At 39.4% G+C, this 21,662-nt stretch overlaps 1 protein-coding gene across 4 annotated transcripts in view; it reads right to left on the reverse strand.

Moving 5' to 3' along the window:
* robo2 (roundabout, axon guidance receptor, homolog 2 (Drosophila)) overlaps positions 1-21,662 on the reverse strand; it is a 485,230-nt gene that overhangs the window by 186,442 nt on the left and 277,126 nt on the right. For all 4 annotated transcript variants that reach the window (XM_039670873.2, XM_039670874.2, XM_039670869.2 and 1 more), the window contains one exon: positions 7,211-7,537. In XM_039670873.2, coding sequence (XP_039526807.2) covers positions 7,211-7,537 — 327 coding nt within the window. The remainder of the gene's footprint in view (positions 1-7,210; positions 7,538-21,662) is intronic.

Raw genomic sequence — 21,662 nt, forward strand, 5'->3', positions numbered from 1 at the left:
TCTTTTGTCAAATCAACTTTATAATAATTTATTTAGTTAGTTGAGATAACTTATTATTTTGAGTTTCTGATGATTAAATTAATCTCCTTCATTGTATTAACTCACTTTTTCCCAGTTCAATCAACTTAAATTTTTAAGGCAATCCAGGTTACTTACTTTTTTAAGTTAAACCGACAATATTTTTTACAGTGTAGTAATCACAACATTTTTTCTTTTGTCAAATCAACTTAAATAATTTATTTAGTTCAGATAACATATAATTTTGAGTTTCTGATGATTAAATCATTCTCCTTCATTGTATTAACTCACTTTTTCCAGTTCAATGAACTTAAAATTGAGGCAACCAGGTTACTTACTTTTTTAAGTTAAACCATCAATATTTTTTTACAGTGTACACATATATATATATATATATATATATATATATATATGATATTTTTTTTAAATATAAAAAAAAATATTATATTGTGATATACAAAGTTTGGGGACAAAATACAGTCGAAAACAGCCATATTCTAAAATATCATTACAATTTAAAATGACTTTTCTATTTGAATGTATTTTAAAATGTAATTTATTCCTGTGATCAAAGCTGAAATTTCAGCATCATTACTCCAGTCTTCAGAGTCACATGATACTTCAGAAAACGTTGAAAAAAGTGCTGCCAAACATTTTTTTTATGGATATCACTTTTTACAGGATTATTTGATTATTAGAAAATTAAAAAAAACAGCAATCCTTTGAAATAGAAATATCTGGTATTATTGTAAAAGTCTTAACTGACACTTTTGATCAATCTGATGCATCCTTGCTGAGGAAAAGGATTCATTTATTTCAAAAAAGTAATAAATAAATAAATAATATGACTTATAACATGATCATATCATGATCATACAGTACCACAAACCCCTGCTCGCTGAGTGCGTCCAATTCAATTCATTATCTTTCATTAGATTTTGCTGATGCTGGACACAAAGTCAAACAGCTTGAGACGCAACAGAAAGGCTTAAAACAAGAAAGCGCCATTTTTCCACTAATTACTTCATCTCACCAGTTCCAAATGCTGCCTAGCGCTACACTTAATTGCCTAAGTGCCATGCTAAAGCGTATCAAAAGAACCTTTTCAAACAGACCAGCCAATCCCAGGCTGGTGGCCTTTTAACAAACCAGCAATGACATCTGTTTCACTCTCCCTTCATTTACATACTTTTTAAAGGTTACAAGTGAACGAAAAGGCACTATATGTCGCTAAGACTCAAAGTACATGCACGCTTTCACACTATTATTAGCACAGACCATTAGCAGACACAAACACGCACACGTTCACACCTTATAAGCTTAATTAATGCCCCCATGTTCAACAAGCTTGTTGCCCTCAGATTTATAACACACACACACCTCTCTACCTGAGAAGAGATACGGGTGGATAATTAACATTTTCCTGGATGACTGTGTGCCCCAGGTGTGACTTGTCACATAGAGCCTGTACACAAGCTACGACCAGATATTTCACCTCTTTGGCAAATTTATTCAAAGCAGGGCTTGCCTCAGTATGACACAGTCTTCACAATGATTTATGAACCTGCTCATTGACCCAGTTTATCCGGCGAAAGGAACGAGAAAGACCATGAGAGAGAGACAGAAAGAGAGAGTGGGTGAGAGATATAAAGACACAGAGAACGAAAAAAATAGCAACAAAAGAACAACATATCTTTCCCAGAAGCAAGGAGTGCCACAGGGTGCGGCTTAGACCGAATTGTCGCCATGATATACATCATAAAGAGACAGGGTATAAAAGATTTTCACACAAAAAAGTCAGCTAAATTAAATGAGCTGTATGCTAGAAATTTATTTCAAATGAATCATAAATCTTCCCTGTTAAGTCACTAGAAATTAAGAAATCATGTTCATTTCAAATACTTATATCACTGACAACAGAAGTCCGGCATTTAAAAAGTGAAGTTGCAGCCCTCAACTGATGTTTATGTTGTCATGTTGTGTTTTGGTCTGATGCGTCACCCTCCACCGATCTACCAATCACGGACTCAGTAGTGTTGCAGCATTCGGGTTGCCAGCTCTGCTCTAGTGACCACATCTGCAGATACAAACGTGTCAGAATCGGATAAAAAAAAATGTCTAATGTTGTGAAACAAAAACAAAAAAAAAAATGATACGAATCCGATATACTTTATGACAAAGTCTGAAATAAATAATTAAATATGTTCCTGTTGGATCCTGCAGCATATCTGGCAACCACTCACCGCTCTACAGCAATTTGAAAGTGATTGCAGTACCAGTTTTGGCCACAATCTTGCATCCGGCTCCTTTAAGCTAAATTTAAGACGATAGCAGAATTTCTATTTAGTTCCTACACTCTAAAAAAATGCTAGGTTGTTTCAACCCAAATTTGGGTCAAATATGGACAAACCCAAATGTTGGGTTAAAAAAATGTAATAAAAAAAAGTGAAAGTTGAATTTGGGTTAAAATTTTTAATTACATTTTTAACCCAACATTTGGGTTGGCCCATATTTGAACCAAATTTGGGTTGAAACAACCCAGCATTTTTTAGAGTGTATCCTTCCTAAAGCATTTTCACAAGCTTAGCAAAGTTTGTCAGTGGATGCTAAGCAGGCTAATATTTCTCACAACCCCAAATATACTCTCATTTGACTTGTTCAGTTTTAGAAAAAGTAATAGGCCTACTTTGATGCCGACTTTGCCATAGAAGTTCTTAAATATATCTTTATTAGCCTAAATGCTAAAAATATGAGGTAAAAAGCCCCAGTTTAACAGAGACAATTATAAGCCAGTAATACAGCATGTTGATTTCACTATAAAAAGTGTAAACACTATGATGCTATATAAAAAACAATGCCATGTGTACTTCATATACTCTAAGTATGCATCACCAGTGAAGTATGTGTCTTTAGGCTACATAGATGTATGCAAATTGGGATTCAAGCCAATCGCTCCGTGTGGCCTGTCAGCACCTTTTCCACTCTCTTCTTCTGCTGCTCTAAGACCATATAAATGACAAGAACATGGTTAATTTACGTTGAGGTAAGCAGAAAGACGTGTTCGGTACCTTTAAATGGAGAAATTGATCATTTGAATTGGCGAAAGCACTAAACCCCACAAAAATAAGTTTGAAAACGAGCCTTGTATCATCAGACAAATCTAAAATTAACCTTCACTTTAAACTCTCTAGGACACAAACATCCGTAACAAGATCTGTGTAACTTCTTTGTTGCATTACTAATGGACAATTGTTAAAGACTGGCGTTTGAGATAATCCTGCTTCAGCGGACACCTCCTTGCAATCTGCGTCATTATTAATAATGCAGAGAGCTCCTTTCACAGGCCTCTCTCTGCTTCCTGCAACCCAGCTTGGGGTCTCTCTGATCGGGCGGCTCCAGTGGTCCACGGCGAACGCCTGCCTGCAATCTGTTTCAACAGAGCCATTCACTCAGCCTGCGGGGGTGCAGACTGACCCCATATGAGGAGAAGAGAGAGACAGAACCATATATCGCAAGAGGAGACGACTTCTGACGCGGAGATGAAAAAGTCCTGGGCTTGTAACCAGGGTCGGAACCCCTAAACCGAACGTCGCAAAACAGTCTGGAAGATTCGCCACATTTTTCAGTTTGTCACTGAAAGCCAGCTGTTTGTTTTGGAGGGGAAGGTTTTATACGTATGTGGGTCTGGGAGTATTTCATATAGATCAGATATACACAGCTGGCTATAAAATCAACATTTACTTCTTGAGAAAACAGCACCTCTTCAGAATATTTCTATGATGTGACAGATGAAACATATTTTGCTTGGAACGATACATGAGCGGTATCGGTTTAGATTGGCTTCACTTCTGTGATCACTCACCAGTAAAGAGAAGTTTTATGAGTGGAAATTGTGTAACGTAACACAGCTGAGTTAAAGCAAAGAGGGTTTTTTTTTTTTTTGTTAAAAAGTACAGTTCTTGGTCGTTCCTGCTGTAAGTTTAGTATCTGCTGCCCCGCTAACCTTACGACTCTTCACCTCTCACCTGAAAGTCGTAAAACATCCTAAAGCTTATTTAAACTCTTTCAGTCAACTATGGTCTGAAACCTGAAAAATGCTGCCTTTGTAGGATGTATATGGAGGAGAATTTAATCGTAAAAATCCAATTGTTATAATTTGACTCCATACTAAGGATTGTCGCCACCATATATTTGCTTGGATGTCTAAAGGCCTGTTCACACAGGGACGAATTTCGCACGCGTTATTCACCGACGATTAATGCCTCGTGACTAAACAAAGGGCGCCAATGTGAGTGTTCACACCACCACGCGTAAAAGCGTCATTTTTTAAAAAAATGCCTCGCGTCGCGCCGCGTCAAAAACTATCCGACCAATGAGATTGGCGCTTTTGCCCACGTGTTTGGAGCTTTTGAAGAGACAGTAAAACATAACTTGGGGGCGCTCAAACACAAAACGGTCTTGCCGAGCACACATATGCAACATTGAAGAAGTTCTACACAGCCAGGAAGAAATAAGGCGAGGAAGGTGCAAGGCAAGATGAATGTAGAGCTGCTGGTCTCGTTGGTGTTAAAACATGAAGACCAAACATCTTGATAAAAGAGAACTGTTATGGAGTTTTATTGCAGAGCAAATTGGCGCCATCTAATGTCAGGGAATGAATTTGGATGTTCGCTCGGCTCATAATCAGCGAAAATCGCTTGGGTGAACACAAAAAACGCTGACGAATAACGTGTGCTGATATTTGTCCCGGTGTACGTGCCTTTAATATTGTTTTGGATGGTTCGAATTGACAAAAAACACTTTGTTTCCTTCATTCTGGAAACAGTGCCCTTTAAGATTTAGGGTTAGGTTTCAGACAACCCCTGACAAAGTGTCATGGTGGAGATGTAGAGAGCTAGTGAGAACAGAGAGGGGGAAGTGAAAGAGATACAAGAGCTAACGGAGGGAAAAAAGGAATAATCGGGGACTTCATCAATTTTTCATGAATTTTCATTTAGGCGAGGAGACCCCTCTTAGTGCAATCGATAGATCAAGCTGCTGTCACACAGTTAGCACCTGGGGGACGCCACCGCCGCCTCGGAAAAGCTGAGAGGATCAGAGAAAACACCCCCCAAACCCCCCACCCCGCCATCTACACGAGTGAAACACACACACAAACTGCCTTTATGAACTTCTATATATACACCTTATAACCCACAACACAGTTATGTCTCATCCATTACAGATTGAAAATAGAAAATTTATTCAAAAATGGTACTGAAAATCTTCCCGCAATTGCTAGCTCCAAATTACCCTTAGCAAAAAAACTAAATCTCCGCATTTCTACCCTTTAACCCAAATCACCGTCCTGTATCATCAATTACAGGTTAAAAATAGAAAATGCAGCAGCATTCAAAATTTACTGACTCTCACAAACCTTCCCACAATCCCTTCATCTAGAGTTACCCTTTCCAACAGCTCAACACACACACACCCTCTCATTACAGCATGGGGTCTTGGCAGTAGCGCACAGAGACGATTTAGTTATCCATTCATTCAATATTTATCATCATATCGTTATTACGTGATGGATCGCTCCTATTTTCATAACAATGCATAAGAGAGGACGCAGTATTGATCAGCTCGGAGTTGAAACGGACTTTAAGATAGCAGATCACTTAGACTGCAGGTCTAGACTACAAACCCAGCGAAGCAAAACCAATACTCCTTAATCTCTAATGACATTTGCCTTGGTATTGGCTAAGCTACCGTAGTTTGCTTTTATGTAACACTAAAGGAAATGAGGGCCTGAAAGCAACTTCGGTTGCTCCGAATGTATTCACTAATCATAAAGATCACAAACTCCCAAGACAATAGACGCGAGAGTAGACAAGCATGAGAGTAATTTCGCAAAAAAAAAAAAGACCTATCATTAAAAAAGCAGGGTTAGCTGTCCCTCAAAATGGTCTTTGATTAGCTTGGGGATTTGACCCCAGGGGATGTGTTCACTCGCAAAATGCAAGTCAACCCAACAGAGACCCATCTTCAAAGCCAAAAACCATCTACAGGTCGTCAATAAACCCCCCCCCCCCCCTTTCAGATTCTGCTTTCGTTCCTCCCTAATCTTTAGGCTATGTTTACACGGAAACGATCTGAAGAGAAAACGCAAAAGTGGCGTTGCGTTATCACTTTTTATTATGCGTTTATCAGTGGAATATCAGTGTTTCATGCTATCCCAGATAGCAAACTGACATTGAATCAACGTCGAAACAACGTTGATCTGGCATTGTTTTGCTCATCGAATTAACGTTGAACCAACGTCAGACGCGACATTCTTAAAAACGAACGGAAAATCAACTTGAAATCAACGTTGTTTCAATGGAAAGCAAACCAATTGCAAACCAATTACAAATTTTCATTTAGCTTTGAAGAATGCCGCGTCTGACGTTGGTTCAACGTTAATTCGATGAGCAAAACAATGCCAGATCAACGTTGTTTCGATGTCATGAGAGACGTCGTTTCCACGTTGATTCAATGTCAGTTTGCTGTCTGGGATAGCTAATACATTTGTGAATATTTTTAATAAAAAAGGACAAGTGACATAAAAGCAGATCATCCTTTATTCAGCGCTGTGTTGTGGTTGTGCTGTGTCATGTGACAAGCGATGATGCGTCGCCATGGAAAAATTAAAGTGGCAAGTTCTAAATAACGGTCGCCTTGAAAAAACTCACGCCGGGGGGGGGGTCAGTTAGAATATTTTAAACTTACGTGTGAAAGAGTTAAGCTCCAAAAACGCCGTCACCGTGTAAACGAAAGGCATATCTGATCAAATATTTTTACGTTTTCACCCGCGAGCGTTCTCGTGTAAACAGGGCCTTAATCTGAGTCTGTGGCTCTGTCTTTCCTTGCCATTTCCATTTCTCAGTCAGACGGAAAAGCTGAAAGCTTGGCAGGTTTCACCGAAACAGATCGACAAATCTAAGATTTTCTAAAACATATGGAGAGCGAAACAACAGAGCTAACTGCAAAATGCTTTCCATCTCTCTCTTATTTATAACTAGGGAAATCAGGGTCTTTCCAAAATCCTTCAGATGCAATACCAAGCACAACTCCACCAATATCAAGTTCTATAATATAAAAGCTGGGGGGGGGGAGGGGTAACACTGCTTGTTACAGTTACTCAAGACGTTAATTAAAGAAATCAGATACTTACATGCTACTTCCAGTGAAGCATTTCGACTGACTGCTTCCCCCAAGTAGTTACGTGCCACACAAACGTACGCCCCCTCGTCAGGTTTGCTGCGACGGCCGTGTACGATACGCAGGAAGAAGAGCGAGCCGCTGGGCAGGAGCATGCGGTGAGATCGAGGGTCATCTTTGTCAGTTTCAACTCGTTCTCCATCCTTGTACCACTCCACGGAGGGGGTGGGTCGCCCCTCCGCCTTGCAGTTTAGGGTGGCTGGTTCGCCCTTGGATACGATCAGATCAGAGGGGTGTTCTACGATCCGAGGTGGAGAATCTTCCTGCCGCAGACGGGATCCTGGAAAATGGAGAAAGACTTGTCAGGACCAACTTCACATTTATGTTTAAGACAAAAGATCATCTAGGGGAATATGTCTTATAGGCTTTTCACGGAAAACAAACATTTGAGACTGGAACAAACCAATCAGCATTAGGCTTGGCCAGGGGTGTCCAATATTGAGAGCCAATATCCTACAGAGTTCAGCTCCAAATTGGCTTTATGCCCAGCTGTACTACTTCCTGAACTTCAGTCAGCTCCTTGTTTCCTGTCTGCCATTATTGGCCAAATTGATTAATCCAGGTGTGTCTGATTATTGTTGCCATGACTACTGAGGTCAGGTACACCTGAATTAATCAATTTGGCCAATAATGGCAGACAGGAAACAAGGAGCTGGCTGAAGTTCAGGAAGTAGTGCAGCTGGGCATAAAGCCCATTACCCCAGTAGACCTGTCTGAAAGTTTCTAGTCATCCTGAAGACCTTGATTAGCTGGGTTCAAGTGTATTTAATTAAGGCTGGAGCTGAATTGTGGCCCACCAAGAGCAGAACTGTTCACACCTGGTCTTGGCAATTACCATTTAGCAATTTGAATTAAGAAAAAAAAAATGTTTAAGTCAGACAAAGTAATATTTTAGTCGGGCAAACCTTAATAAATGCTCCCTTTACATTTTTTTTTTAACATTTCCACTGGCATTTGGTCACTAAGCATACAAAAGCAACATTTTCGAGCCGAGAAAAGCCACATCAAAAGCACAAACCAGCTCTCTGATCCAACACACTAATTTAGGGTGCCACACAGTGAGCTGGCAAGCCATTGGGGACTTGCCCTCTGTGACAGAGAGGTTCAGGGGTTTAGACTCACACTGTGTTAAAATGCTAATCCCCTGAACGTTCCCCTGCATGGCCCTGCATTTGGTATGGATAATGCTAGCAGCCCACGCTAGGAGTCTGGCCCTTATGATAATAGATTGCGGAAAGAGCAGTGTGAGCCTTAACCCTAGAGATAAGGAGCCAGAGGCCACCCTGAATTTACATCACTAAGGCACGGGCCACAGTGGGACAAAAGCGGTCCCTGATCCACCCAAAACCTGGCCGAAAAAGAGAAGCTAAGCTAGAGCCGCTGGCTCTGCCATCAGATGAATGCTGTAAGCTTTACACGCTTCAATAGCACATGGCTAGCGTGGAAACACCCTTGAGATTGTAAATGCAGATTTTCTACTTCTTTCAGGGATTTGAATTGCTTAACACTAAGAGTGACTTTCCAAACCTCCAAAAGGGGGAAGGGGATATGATTTTAGCATGTGGTTGTTCAATATGAAAGGATAAGAATACACTTGTGTCAGATTTTGCTATCTTTGTGGAGACTACATTGTCGAGTACCTACATACGACTAAAGGACATTTACAGTTAGGATCGGAGTTAAAGGAGTCCATATAATGGACTTCAATGGGAACCAAACAGTTCAAGGTCCAAATGAGAGTTTCAGTGCAGCTTCAAAGGGCTTTAAACGACACCAGACGATGAATAAGGTTCTTATCTAGGACACTTCGAGTCATGACTCGAAAAAAAAAGATTTTGACGAACAAGTTTGAACGGGAGAGTCACGAACGGAGCAAGGCGAGCATTTGTGCTTATAAAACTTAAACTTTTTTATTTATTTTTGAAATGACCGATCATTTCGCTAGATAAGACCCTTATTCGTCGTCCGGTGTCGTTTAAAGCCCTTTGAACCTGCACTGAAAATCTCATTTGGACCTTGAACCGTTTGGTTCCCATTGAAGTCCATTATATGGAGAAAATCCTGGAATGCTTTCATCAAAAACCTTCATTTCTTTTAGACTGAAGAAAGAAAGACATGGAAATCTTGGATGACATGGGGGTGAGTAAATTATCAGCAAAAGTTTTTTTTTTTTTTGAACTACTTTTTTTGAAGTGAACTACTCCTTTAAATGCTATTAAAGTTAGAGTCTAGAATCTATAAATCTTAATTTATATAGAAAGGCCATCACATGTTACAAAGACATGTGCATTTGAAAAAAAAAAATGAAATCAAAATAAAAAAAAAACTATACCTTGAAAATCGGTTTCATTAAAAAGCCTAATAAAGGAATATAATGTGTAAGATTATCATGAAGAACATTAAGCTATCAATCTACAATTGAGGTAAAATCTAAATTAATAAATACATAACATTTTAAAAGGAGTAACCGCTTGTTCATTAGACTTTTCAAGGCACTGTTAGCGGATAAACCTCCCGAGAGAGTAGCATGCTAGCAGGACTAGCGCACAGCACTGTGCAGCTTTGTTTGTTTAGCTCTGCTAAAACAGCTGTTCGCTAGCCGTTTGTTAAACATAAACCACTGCAGAGCGCAGGAACGGACCTCCTACGCTATGAGAGACCCAGCGGCAGCAGCTAGCTTGAGCTGAAGGTGGCCTTGTCCTCTCTTGGGATGGCAGGTGTGGAGTGCTGATGTACAAGAGTTCATTGCGGTACTAAACTATTTCGGTTGCTGACATGGAACTGCGGTAAAACAGAGCATTTGCTTAGGGTGTTTAGGATCACTGCGAAATGAGCATTGGCTGTTCTTACCAGTGGGCATATCAGAGTAGCAAGCTAGTTTGTAAATGCGCAAATATGTTTTGCTGAGTCTGGCATGTGTTAGTGTTCTGTAAAGGTCTGTTCTCTCCCGTAGAGCAATACATACTCTATTAAAGGGAGAGATGTCTCCCACTGCACCTAATTTGTGCTAATTCCTGCCATTTCCCTCTCATTGATTAGTGATCATTCCGGCTGTCTGGTGTCTAAGTGGGGCCACACGCAAGACCGGGGGTCACACAAGGGACTAGCTACTGACAGGGCAAGATCTTATCCTGTACCCTCCAGGTTTCATGTTTACGTTGTGCTGCATACTATGAAACTGAGCTCTGCTGAAGTTTGCAGATACACTGATTTTGCTCTCTCGCACCGCTATCGTTTCTCCTCCTCCCTCCCCCATTGGCAGTCTGCATCCCGCAAAACCAGGGGTGTCAAACTCATTTAAGGGCACTTGCATGTGCCTGATACACCCTTGGGGTACCCTTGCAGATAACATGCTCTTCTGGATCTAATAAAAGTCCAGAATCAATTTATACACATACCATTTTTTTAATAAATTAACATAAATGTTAATGTCCTGCTTTTACCAATCAGAACCAAGTTAATTTTTTTGATGTTGTAAGTGACTAAATGAATGAACCAGTAATTAACATTATGACATTGATAAATGGGGTGGGTTGAGATAAGGGGATGACGGGCCGCCAAGAACACACATACGCACACTGCTATCTCAATGAAGCATCTGTTTAGCTTCTAATCGACAGCCACTGGCAGAGACTTTTACATGACGGAGGTGAATATGCTTGCACTTGCTATGCGATTCGATTTTTATTAGTCTAATTTCTTTTAATCCAATTTGTATTCCAATCTGCAACCTCTAATCGTCTGAACCTCGAGGCACCATCTGCGTGCTGTACTTTTTTTTTCTTTCGTCTTTTTATCCAGGGAGAAATTTTGCTCAGCAGATGCTTCTAAAATTGTGAAGAGAGGAACAGAAGGAAATATGAAAACAGATAAAGGATAAAGCGATAAAAGGGTATATTATTTTCTTCATTGCTTACAGTAAATGGAACCATTTTTTTTTTTGACTAGATGTTGGCCAGTCATTTACTAAAAGTAGCAATTTTCCAGAACTGAGCCATAGAAATATTGCTTCAACTATTATTACAGTAAGTTACAGTTTTAAGTAGCCCAACACTGTATTTTTACCTCTATAGATGTACAACAGACAAACCTAGCTGCTTTCCAGTCTCCAAATTGTAAAAGCTGTTTTTACACCGACCGCAATCATACAGGCTGGCACACACACTTGCACACACACTCCATTACCCCAGACACACTTGTGGATGTAGCACATGAAAATGAAAAAGTAATTTTTCTATATTTTCTCCCATCAGCAGACTAAGCCACTGGCAAAGTCAATTTATTTCCTTCCCACTCTCTGTCGCTTTGTTTCCCTCTCTCTCTCGCTCTCTTTTTCTCTCTCTCTCTCTCTCTCTCTCTCTCTCTCTCTTCCTGCTGCCCTCTCTTAATGCGATCATTGCTTGTTGTACAATCAAGTGCTCTTGGCCGCCTGGGAGAGTGCTCTTTACTATGTCTCTGAGCGCACACCATTCAAAGAGCCATTTCCTCTTCCATTGGACCCCCCAGCCAGCCCACACACACACACACACACACACACACACACACAAGGGCATATATGCATATGCACGCACATTTGTACTGGGGAACACATGCATGCATGGAAAACTGTCTCAAAGTGTCAGCATTCCAAGAGTGTTGGATTCATGCATTTATAATCATTCCTGATATGACATGAACAGCACTGGTGCAATGTATAATCATACACGTTTTCAGAAGGTATATTTTAGTGGCACAAAAAGAAAAGTACAAAAAAGAAATGGGGAGAGAGAGAGAGAAACAAAAAACAAATGTTCTATAAGTAAATGGAGTGCCCTTCAACACTGGATGCTGGAAAACGACTGTTAGTTCATGATTAGTTAATCCTTGTAAATTAGTGATGCACGATATATCTGTATCGGCCGATATATGTTAATTTTTAGTGTTATCGTTATCGGCCTGATAAGAAAATTAGCTCGATATATATTAAAGCTGATAAATAATGTATTATTTCCCTCAGCTGAGACTCTTCAGATGCGCACTGTTCAACATGATGGTTTGGTAGCTTAAAATATGATTGGACAAAAAAGGAAAATATAGTTTAGTGCAGCACAAGTCTGTCATATAGTCCATGTAAACTATATGATGTGATTGGGATATGGATTTTAATACTTTGATACTTTTGTTTTGTAATAAGGCTCTCAAAAATGAAATAAAAAGAAAATAAGTATCGGTATCGGCCAAAATGTTCATATCGGTGCATCCCTACTGTTAATGTTAAAGGCGAACTCCAGTCAATTTTAACATTAGGCTCATTTTTTGTACATTTGGAGTGCAGTACAGACAAAAATGACAAAAATTGGTGTTGCCATACATGTTGCTCATATATTATGGTAGCCATTTTTCTGCTAAATATAGTGTAATTTCACCTGTGTGAAACATTATATGTTTATAAGCAACTGTAAAAAGTACAAATGTCAGAGCATGTCAGAAAATCTCAAGGACCCCCAAAACACCTTGGTCCTCAGAGTGTTAAAGAATGTAACCTTATTGTAAAGAGTTACAGTTAAAGAGTCCATACAAGTCTTGCTTTCCATTCCATTCCATAAAAACATAAAATAAAAATGAGGTAATCTGAGAAGAAAATCTGCAAGAGATATCAATACTTGTGATTAAAGATCAAAACCTATAAAATCCTCATCTACCTCCACTTCATCTAAGGTAACTATATCCTCTCCTCCACCCCTCCATATGCAGCCACCAGAATCAGCCGAGGAGGAGGACATGATTTCTATAGATGAGAGAGCCTAGAGGGGGTGAACTGTCATGTTAGTCATTGTTTACAGGCTGGTTAAGAACAATAGCTCTCTTGCAGAACCACCCTCTGGTTTCCTGCATGGGGAGAGGACTAATTTCATCCATGAACATATTGTGCCACCACTTAACGGATGTTAGAGGACACAAATAAGTGGTCTTCTTTCTTTGCAAGCCTACATCTCCATAAAGAAAATCATCTCTATGCTCTTTATCAACAGGAGTCATGGCATCTTTTCAATCGTAAGCTGACACCAATGAGAACAAATGGAGAATATCACAACTCTCTTGAGTTTCAGAAAAGATCTCAAACTGTGCTTGGATTTGCCAAACATTGTATTAAAAAGTATTTATCGTCAACTTCTTCTAAAATCAAATGATCTAAGGTTCTCACAAAAATGTATAGGTCTATATTTTTATATTCGCCCAAGAGGTTTTAGGAGAAACATGTTGACACTTCAAAGAGAAAATAACCAGTGAGCAATAATATTTTTATCTGGGCACAGATGACTTGCTTATGCCACCTCTGCCGCACTTCTAAAGCTCTATCCATGTATTAATGTGCAAAGCAGAAGGCTGTGGAGCTTTGATGATCTTCCTCGTAATTAATTTTATTGGTTCCCTTGAGATTCATCAGCCCACCATCCAAATCAATAGCCAGAGCTGGTGCCCACCCACTGCAGAGCAAGGCCAGAAAGCCCCCAGAGGACGCATCACTAGCGTGATGTGTGTGTGGAGCTGTGATCCGAGGTTACCACGGGCAACCTCCCTAAGGTGTTCTAATTACACCGTTCCACTGGCAATAAATAAAAGCCAAGGAAAGAGGTCACCGTTTGACGAATGGATACCTCAGGATTTTGATGCAGATTAACATTAATTGAATTAGTATGCGCCTGAAGGAATGTCACCGTAGATAATCATGTATGGTTCACTGAGCATGCACACGAGAAAACACTTTTCTTGTTTTTGTATTTATGATATTTTAAGTAGCAGGGGGGGGGGGAAACTTGAGATTGAAAGAATGGGGTCAGAACAAAATGGCGGCAACTGGATTGAAATCTGTGCCCATAACAGTACAATAATTGTATAAATCCACCCACCTATTCATCCATCTGCCTATCAATTGTGTTTTACTCCATCCATCCATCCATCCATCCATCTATCTATCTATACTACTAAAATGAATTTGTGGTGAAGTAAATACTACAGAAAAAAAACATTGTAATTTGCATGAATAAAAGTTAGTTCAGGCAAGAATTAAAAAAAAAAAAGTAAATTATATAGTAGTACTCAAAGCAATCGTGTAGAAATGAAAGCGTAAATATCATGAAATATCAAAATTACTCAACTTTTCTGGTACTGGTGTTCCCATCATGCACTGGGCCATGAAAAATTAATGAGGTTTTTCATATGTATTTACAATATTTTATCATTGATTTTGTTGTCAGGATTAACTTGCCATTTTGTGACATTTGGAGTTCATTTTCTACTTCAATTGACACATTCAAACGATCCATCAAATGTTCCGTCATTGTGTTGATTGCATAACCATTTCTGAGTAAATCATATACTTCAAAAGTGTGGTCTAATTCAATGTTATATTGTTTGAGTGAAATGTTGTATAAAGAAAAATTCTATTAAATAAATCTTACTTAACCTTTGATTAGTTAAAATTACTTATGTTACTTTCACATAACTTAAGTATAGTTTACTTCATTCTATGTGTGAAATTTACTCAAAAAATATCAGTGCAAAAACTTGCCTTAAAAAAATTAAGTAAATTTTACTCATTGTTTTTTACAGTGTATATTAACTTCCATTCTTTACATTTAAATCCAAATTGCAATTCTTGTTTTATTTTGCATCCTCAAAAAAAAAAAAAACTTCAAAAATAAAACAACCATATTCTCAATCTTGACTAATCATTTGACAAAACATGATTTGGTCACAAGAGGAAACCAAATCAAATATGTTCAGAAAACATTGCAAATACACAAACTTAAAAAAAATAAAGAAAAGTTGACATGGTTTGAGTTTTACGTAGTTCCTTTAGCCCTGAAACAGGCTATATTTCAGTTCAAAGGCACTGGAAGTTCTCTCTCTCTCTCTCTCTCTCTCTCTCTCTTGGAGATGAACATCTTCACTCAGGCTAGTCTGACAGCGACTCATTCGTCATGTCATCAGTGGAAAATATAAAAATGTCTGAGGGAAACATGGATGATGTTACCGAATGCTTTCAGACAGACACACACAGTTGCGAATACACACCACACAACCTCGCACGGACAGGCACGCCCTTGAAGATTCATCACGTCGCCACCATGTCACCCTACACACACACAACGCCTGCCCTCCGGCGTCCCACAGAGGTCTGGAAGCCCAATAACTGTGACTGGTAAGTCTTGAAAACTTATCTCATATGAAACTGCATCATAACATATGGAAAACCCATGGAAGTCCTTATTAAAGAAACGCTGCCTTCCTCTGAATCTCACTCTCTTTTACACACTCTTCCACTGCAGTGAGTTATTGACTTTGTATCAGTGTACGCTTCCCGAGTCTGCTCCTGCAGTGAGGTATAAATAGACGCAACTGGAGGAATGAGAATTTAATAATCAAAGATAATAGCTTTGTACATATTTATACTTCAGCGGTTTCTACTTCCTGTCAAGTTGTCTCCTTCAGTCCCAAATCTTTCCCCACACTTCCATGATCTCCTCACAGGATACAAGTTCTCTTTCCCTCCATCTCCATCTGTCGCTTTCTATCAGCAGTCGTCCCTCTATCGCTCTCTCCCATCAGGAAATGACCTGTCAGGGCCTTGAGAGAAAAAAGGGGAGGCGTGGAAGACAGAATTCCACGTTCAGAGGAGGGCAGCAACCCTCATCAACACTTTCACCAGCACCTCAACCCGTCCTTTTTATCCTTTCACTCCCTCCATTCACATCAGGTCTCTCGTTTTCTCTCAAGCTGATGAATGGATGAAAGGAATCTAAGGTCTGGCCCTTCTGGAAGGCTGAGTGTGATGCTTTTAAGCCTATACTGTTTGAACATTTATATACTAAGTTATACACACACGCGTTGTGTTTTCATGTTTTAAGGGGACATTCCATAAACATAATTATTTTTATACTGTAAAAACTTTACAATTTATTCCCCAACCCCTAAACATACCCATCACAGAAAAGTTATTCTGATTTATAAGCAGTTTTTCTCATGGGGACCAAAAAAAAATGGGGACTAACAAAGGATTTCGGATATTGTCATCTTCGTGGGGACATTTTGTCCTCATAACGTGGGGTTTACCAGGAGACACACACATTTTCAATTTTCAAAAAATCAATCCAAAATTGCGCCAAAATCTTTGTAAGACATCACTGAACATTTATTTAACCATAGCAGAAGTACATTTCTTACTTAAGTACATTTTTCATCTCTATTTTTTTTTTGTGTTTATTTAAAATTAGACAAATCTGAAATTATTTTAATCTCCAATCTGTTGTTTAACAGTTGATATAGTTCTTTAATGCTTCGCTAACTAGCAGAAGACACTAGCAGGGTTTAAACACTGCGTTACAATGTGCCTATTATATTGATAAAATATGATATTATAATCGAAATATGATATTATATTCTATATACTTTTATGAATTCTAGTGAGAAAACAAGAGAAAATATGTAAATAAAGACCGAAAGTCAACGTTCAGAAATTATTAATTATTATTATTATTTTTTTTTTAACTATGCTGTATAGCTGTGTTTTCCGGTGTGTTTGTTGTTAAACTCAAAAATTTGTATATTTTTAATTATTAAAAAATGCCATTATTTTATATGAAAAAGTTAATAATTTTATTTTATTAAGAAAATATTTTGGTCTGACTTGTATATTTTTATTTTTATTTTATTAGATCAGATAGCATTTTAAATTGTTATATGGTGACGCACCTATGGGGCATGTTGTCACATTTCACTTCCATTCTTTCAGGGTTAATCAAGAAAAAAAGTATACACTGTATTAATAAAATAAAACCACATAATTGTACTAGACATGTGGAAAATTAATGTGGGGGAAAAAAAATCTCTAAACCCTAAGTAGATTTACACAAATTAAAGCTACAGTGTGTAACTCTTTTAGTGTATTCTTAGCTAAAAACACTTAGTTCTTTCAAAAATATATGTGCTCATTAATGTATTTTCCTTCATTCAAGTAATAAAGTATGCCCCTCCATCTTGAAAGTACATTAGCCAAAGAGGGACATACCCGTGAATTCAAGCTTCGCCGTTCGCATCAAAGTTTGAGTTAACACTCATGGACGAGGTCGAACTGGAAGCCATGTTAATCTTGGACTACATTGGCCACCGTAGGAGTTAAAACGAAATTGGAATTGAGAGGAACAGAAACTAATATTCACTGGATGGTCATATACATTTTCACCACTAGATGGGGGTAAAAATCACACAGTGTAGCTTTAACAAAGTCAAAAAGTGTTGCGTTGTGCCCCGCTCTCCCCTACTGGTTTTACTATACTTGTGGGGACATTTGGTCCTCATAACGTAGGCAATACTAGGACCACACACCCCAATTTCACCTCAATAAACTTCAAGGCAACTTTAGCATGGTCTTTAGCTAAGGTGTTTTAAACGGTTTCTGAAAAGTACTACACATCTCAATGAAGCACACAAAATGTCCACAATGAGTGTAGTTCAATGCTTAGCTTTAGAGATTTGAACAAAGCCACGGCTTGCCAACTAGCCTTAGCAAACACCACTAATAATTGCTTGAAAAATCATATGTGTGCAGATCATTCTCTACTAATAGCCAAACAAGTTTTTTTTCTATGCTTTCTGTGCTGTTTGAAAGCCCTTGTTAGCATGCACTTTTGCACATATTTATTCAACATCCATTTAACATCCTAGGCTTGTCTTATACAATAATTTGGGTCAGGTCAGCGTGGACACTTTGAAATCGGCTCCCGCAGGTGTGAGTTTGTTTGACTTTGTGAAAATGTTGTGGTGCCGGGTCTTTTATAACCACATGTGTGTGCTAACATCAGAGATATGTAGAGCTTTGTGTATATGAACCCACACCCAAATGAACACGCACACACACAGGTGTTCTGCCGCATGCCTCGCTCATTCTCTGCGTCCTGGTGACGGCTGATCTTTGAACGCCTCTGAAAAGGCTTTGTGGAGAGACATAAAAAAGTGGTTTGATTGTCTCCTGACTTACAATAATGTCTTTACCTTCCAACCTTACAGTTCATGGGCCACAGTCAACAGAGTGAAAAATAAATAAACCCTACATGCCTTTGAAGAGAAAGGAAGAAAGAAACTCCTTTAAGTGGTCACATTAGTCAGTAGAGTTGAGAGAAGGCAGTTTTATTGCAGAAGATGTGGGCGGCCACTGCTAAACACATGGGCATGTCAGTGACTTGGCTGCCGTCTTTGCCCGAATGAGTGCCCAAAGGTCTCAAAGTCAAATTGAGGTATAGACTGCAGGTATAGTGAAAGATACAATGTGCCTGGAATGCAAGCTGAACAGCTTGAGCCTCTTAGTAAGCCAAAGCAGATCCAGTGAGATTTATGTCTCATTTCATATACGGCTTAATGTGAACATCCCAGAGGGTTCATAGCTTTTAAGTTTAAATCAGATTAAGCTCTGTAGGGGTGTGCTCAACATGCTAAGAAGCCACAAGTAAACAAGTGTACAAACAGTGATTATAAGGTATACGCATGCTCCATAGAAGCAATTAGGCAATTCACATGATTTTCCATGTAGGTTTGACTGACGACTCAGTGTTGTCAGCCAGGCCGGATTCATGACGGATGCACTCCCTTATCAAATTCACCTCAGCTATGTATATGAAAGGTCATGAACAGATTCAGGTAACCAACACAACTCATGCCTGAACCTCACATGGACTTTGGCCCAGAAAACTAAACATGGATTTCAAGCGTTGTTTGCTGATAGAAGACATCATAGAGTCACTAATATCATTACACGCGGAAGATTTCCACAAATAACACTGAAAAGATTCAACTTTTGCAAAGCTATGAGATGAAATTTTGATTAAAGATTCACATATAATCAGATATAGAATATGCATGTTTGGTGTACTGTCCGGAGGGGAGGGCTCGGAGCTTGGAATTTGGAATTTGTCCCGAAACCAGAGTGGGATAGGAATAATCAAGAATGAGGAGTTGAGGTGGAGGAGGGATGCTGACTCCGCCTCTAATTATGATTGGGTAGATTATCTAAACGTGCTCCTCCCGAACTTTGTTAATAAAGCATCATATGTTGACCTAACTATCCTGAACGCAAAATGGAGCGTAATGAGAAGTACCTGAATCGGATTGAAATGTAAACACAATACAGAATCGAAACCCAATTTCATCCACGAATTCGATCTGGAATCTCAACATATTCTCATCCTAGGGCGTCATATACAGTAGGTGACGCTTTTGACAATGCGTATACATCCAACACACATGGCGCTATACATCCAACGCACATTGACGCTAAAGGGTGCCATGTGCGTTGGATGTATACGCATTGTCAAAAGCGTCAATATAACACGCTTTGGTTATGGGAAGGTTTAGGTCTGGGGTAGTGTTAAGGTTAGACCACTAGGAGGCGCCTTCTGGCCCATATATATCTGGGTTTCAAATTGACACTTTAGGGTGCCATGTGCGTTGGATGTATACGCATTGTCAAAAGCGTCAATATAACACGCTTTGGTTATGGGAAGGTTTAGGTCTGGGGTAGTGTTAAGGTTAGACCACTAGGAGGCGCCTTCTGGCCCATATATATCTGCGTTTCATATTGACGCTTTAGGGTGCCATGTGCGTTGGATGTATACGCATTGTCAAAAGCGTCAATATAACACGCTTCGGTTATGGGTAGGTTTAGGTCTGGGGTAGTGTTAGGGTTAGACCACTAGGAGGCGCCTTCTGGCCCATATAAATCTGCGTCTCATATTGACGCTAAAGGGTGCCATGTGCGTTGGATGTATACGCATTGTCAAAAGTGTCAGTATATGACACATTGGGATAAGAAGGGGCTGGGAATCTTCATCCCCTACATGCTCAAAACCCACAACTTTTTAGTCAAACAAATTTCTAAGCTAAAAGTCTCAGCTTTCAGTTGTGACTCTAAATCTGACTGACCGCAAACCTGAATTTAACCGTTCCAGCTCACAACATTAGCTTCCAACTTGAGAAAATTTGAGCAAATCTCCTCAGTGAAACTTTGGCCTGGTCTCGCGAACGCAGCGGGCGGCCTGAAGCGCAGCAGTCAGCGCGTGCCGTGATGCATGAGAGTGAAGGTGGCAGTGTGGAAGATTTTATACACTGCCCTGCACTGCTCTCCTCTGCATTACTGCCCTGACGCGCATGACGGATGCGCTTTGGAGTGCCGGGCAGTCTCTCTGTCTTCAGACGCTCCGCTGCGGCTGAGCCTCATCCATTTTCATGACCAGGCAGAGCAGCTTTTAATCTCACTGTCTTCTCCACAGTCTCTCGTTCGTATCAGGCACGGGCTGGAGCGAGTCCCGGACCAAAGGGGAAAAAACTGCAGCTCTGGGACTTTATTATTCTGGAAAAAATAGTCTTAGCTGAATTTCATTTATATCCTTTACCCCTCTCTCACCATGTGTGTGTGTTCTTCTTATCTGTTTGTGTTGTGTTGAGTCATTCAGCCTTGACACAGATCCCTTCTTATCTAAGAACTGCCAAGAGACAACTAAACGAGGGCAAGGTGAAGTCAATGGATGAAAGAGCAAATGACACTTTCTCAAACATGACTTTGTGGACTGTAGAAGTTAGTGGATTGTACAAACTGTGTTCTGCCGAGTCTGTTTGACTGTCAAATGGAGAGAAAGATAAAGGCCAGGCCGCCATCTACAAACAACTATCTCTAGCTAGAGAAATTGTCCCTGACACTTATCGCGCAGTAGTTTCCTTTCTGACTGGCTGGGTTTAGGCACATTGGGAAAGTGTGACTAGTGCTTCACTTAGGGAAAATATGACACTTGGCTCTTTACCGTGTGTTTATTCACATTAAATCCAAAATGAATTGGCTCAACAAGTCTGGCATCTTTTTTTTTAGCTAGTCAGGTTAGGATACCAACTGGCAGGCTTTAGGCTTTTTTTAGCATTTAATTGAATGTAAATTAGAATATGCAAACCAGATTATTTAATATTTTTGTCCATTTCCTGGAGGAGACTTCTAGGAGTAAAAGAGCATAAATCAAAGCTAACTCATGTAGTAAAAGTCTGGAAACTGATTTCATTGGGTATTTAAATAAAAAAAAAGCTCACTTGACAGGCTTGCTCCACTTTTTTGGAAGCAATCCAATATGTGACTTGCAACTCAACAAGGGGTTATCAGTCAGTGCATGTGCAGAGCAAAGAGTTTACAATATGTAGGCTATAACTGATCTTGTCAGCAAGTCCGGGAATGTTCCTTGGAAAAAAAAAAGTTACAAACTGATTTTTTTTTTCAAATAAGATCGTGGAAATAAGAAATAAGACGTGGCTGTGGTTATAAGAGGTAAAAACGATATATAAATACTGTTCGTTTTCTCACACAAACCGCTCGTTTTGTGTCTTAGGCC

Source organism: Pimephales promelas, chromosome 16, assembly GCF_988280905.1.
Source record: "Pimephales promelas chromosome 16, fPimPro1.hap1.1, whole genome shotgun sequence".
Classification (NCBI taxonomy): Eukaryota; Metazoa; Chordata; class Actinopteri; order Cypriniformes; family Leuciscidae; genus Pimephales; species Pimephales promelas.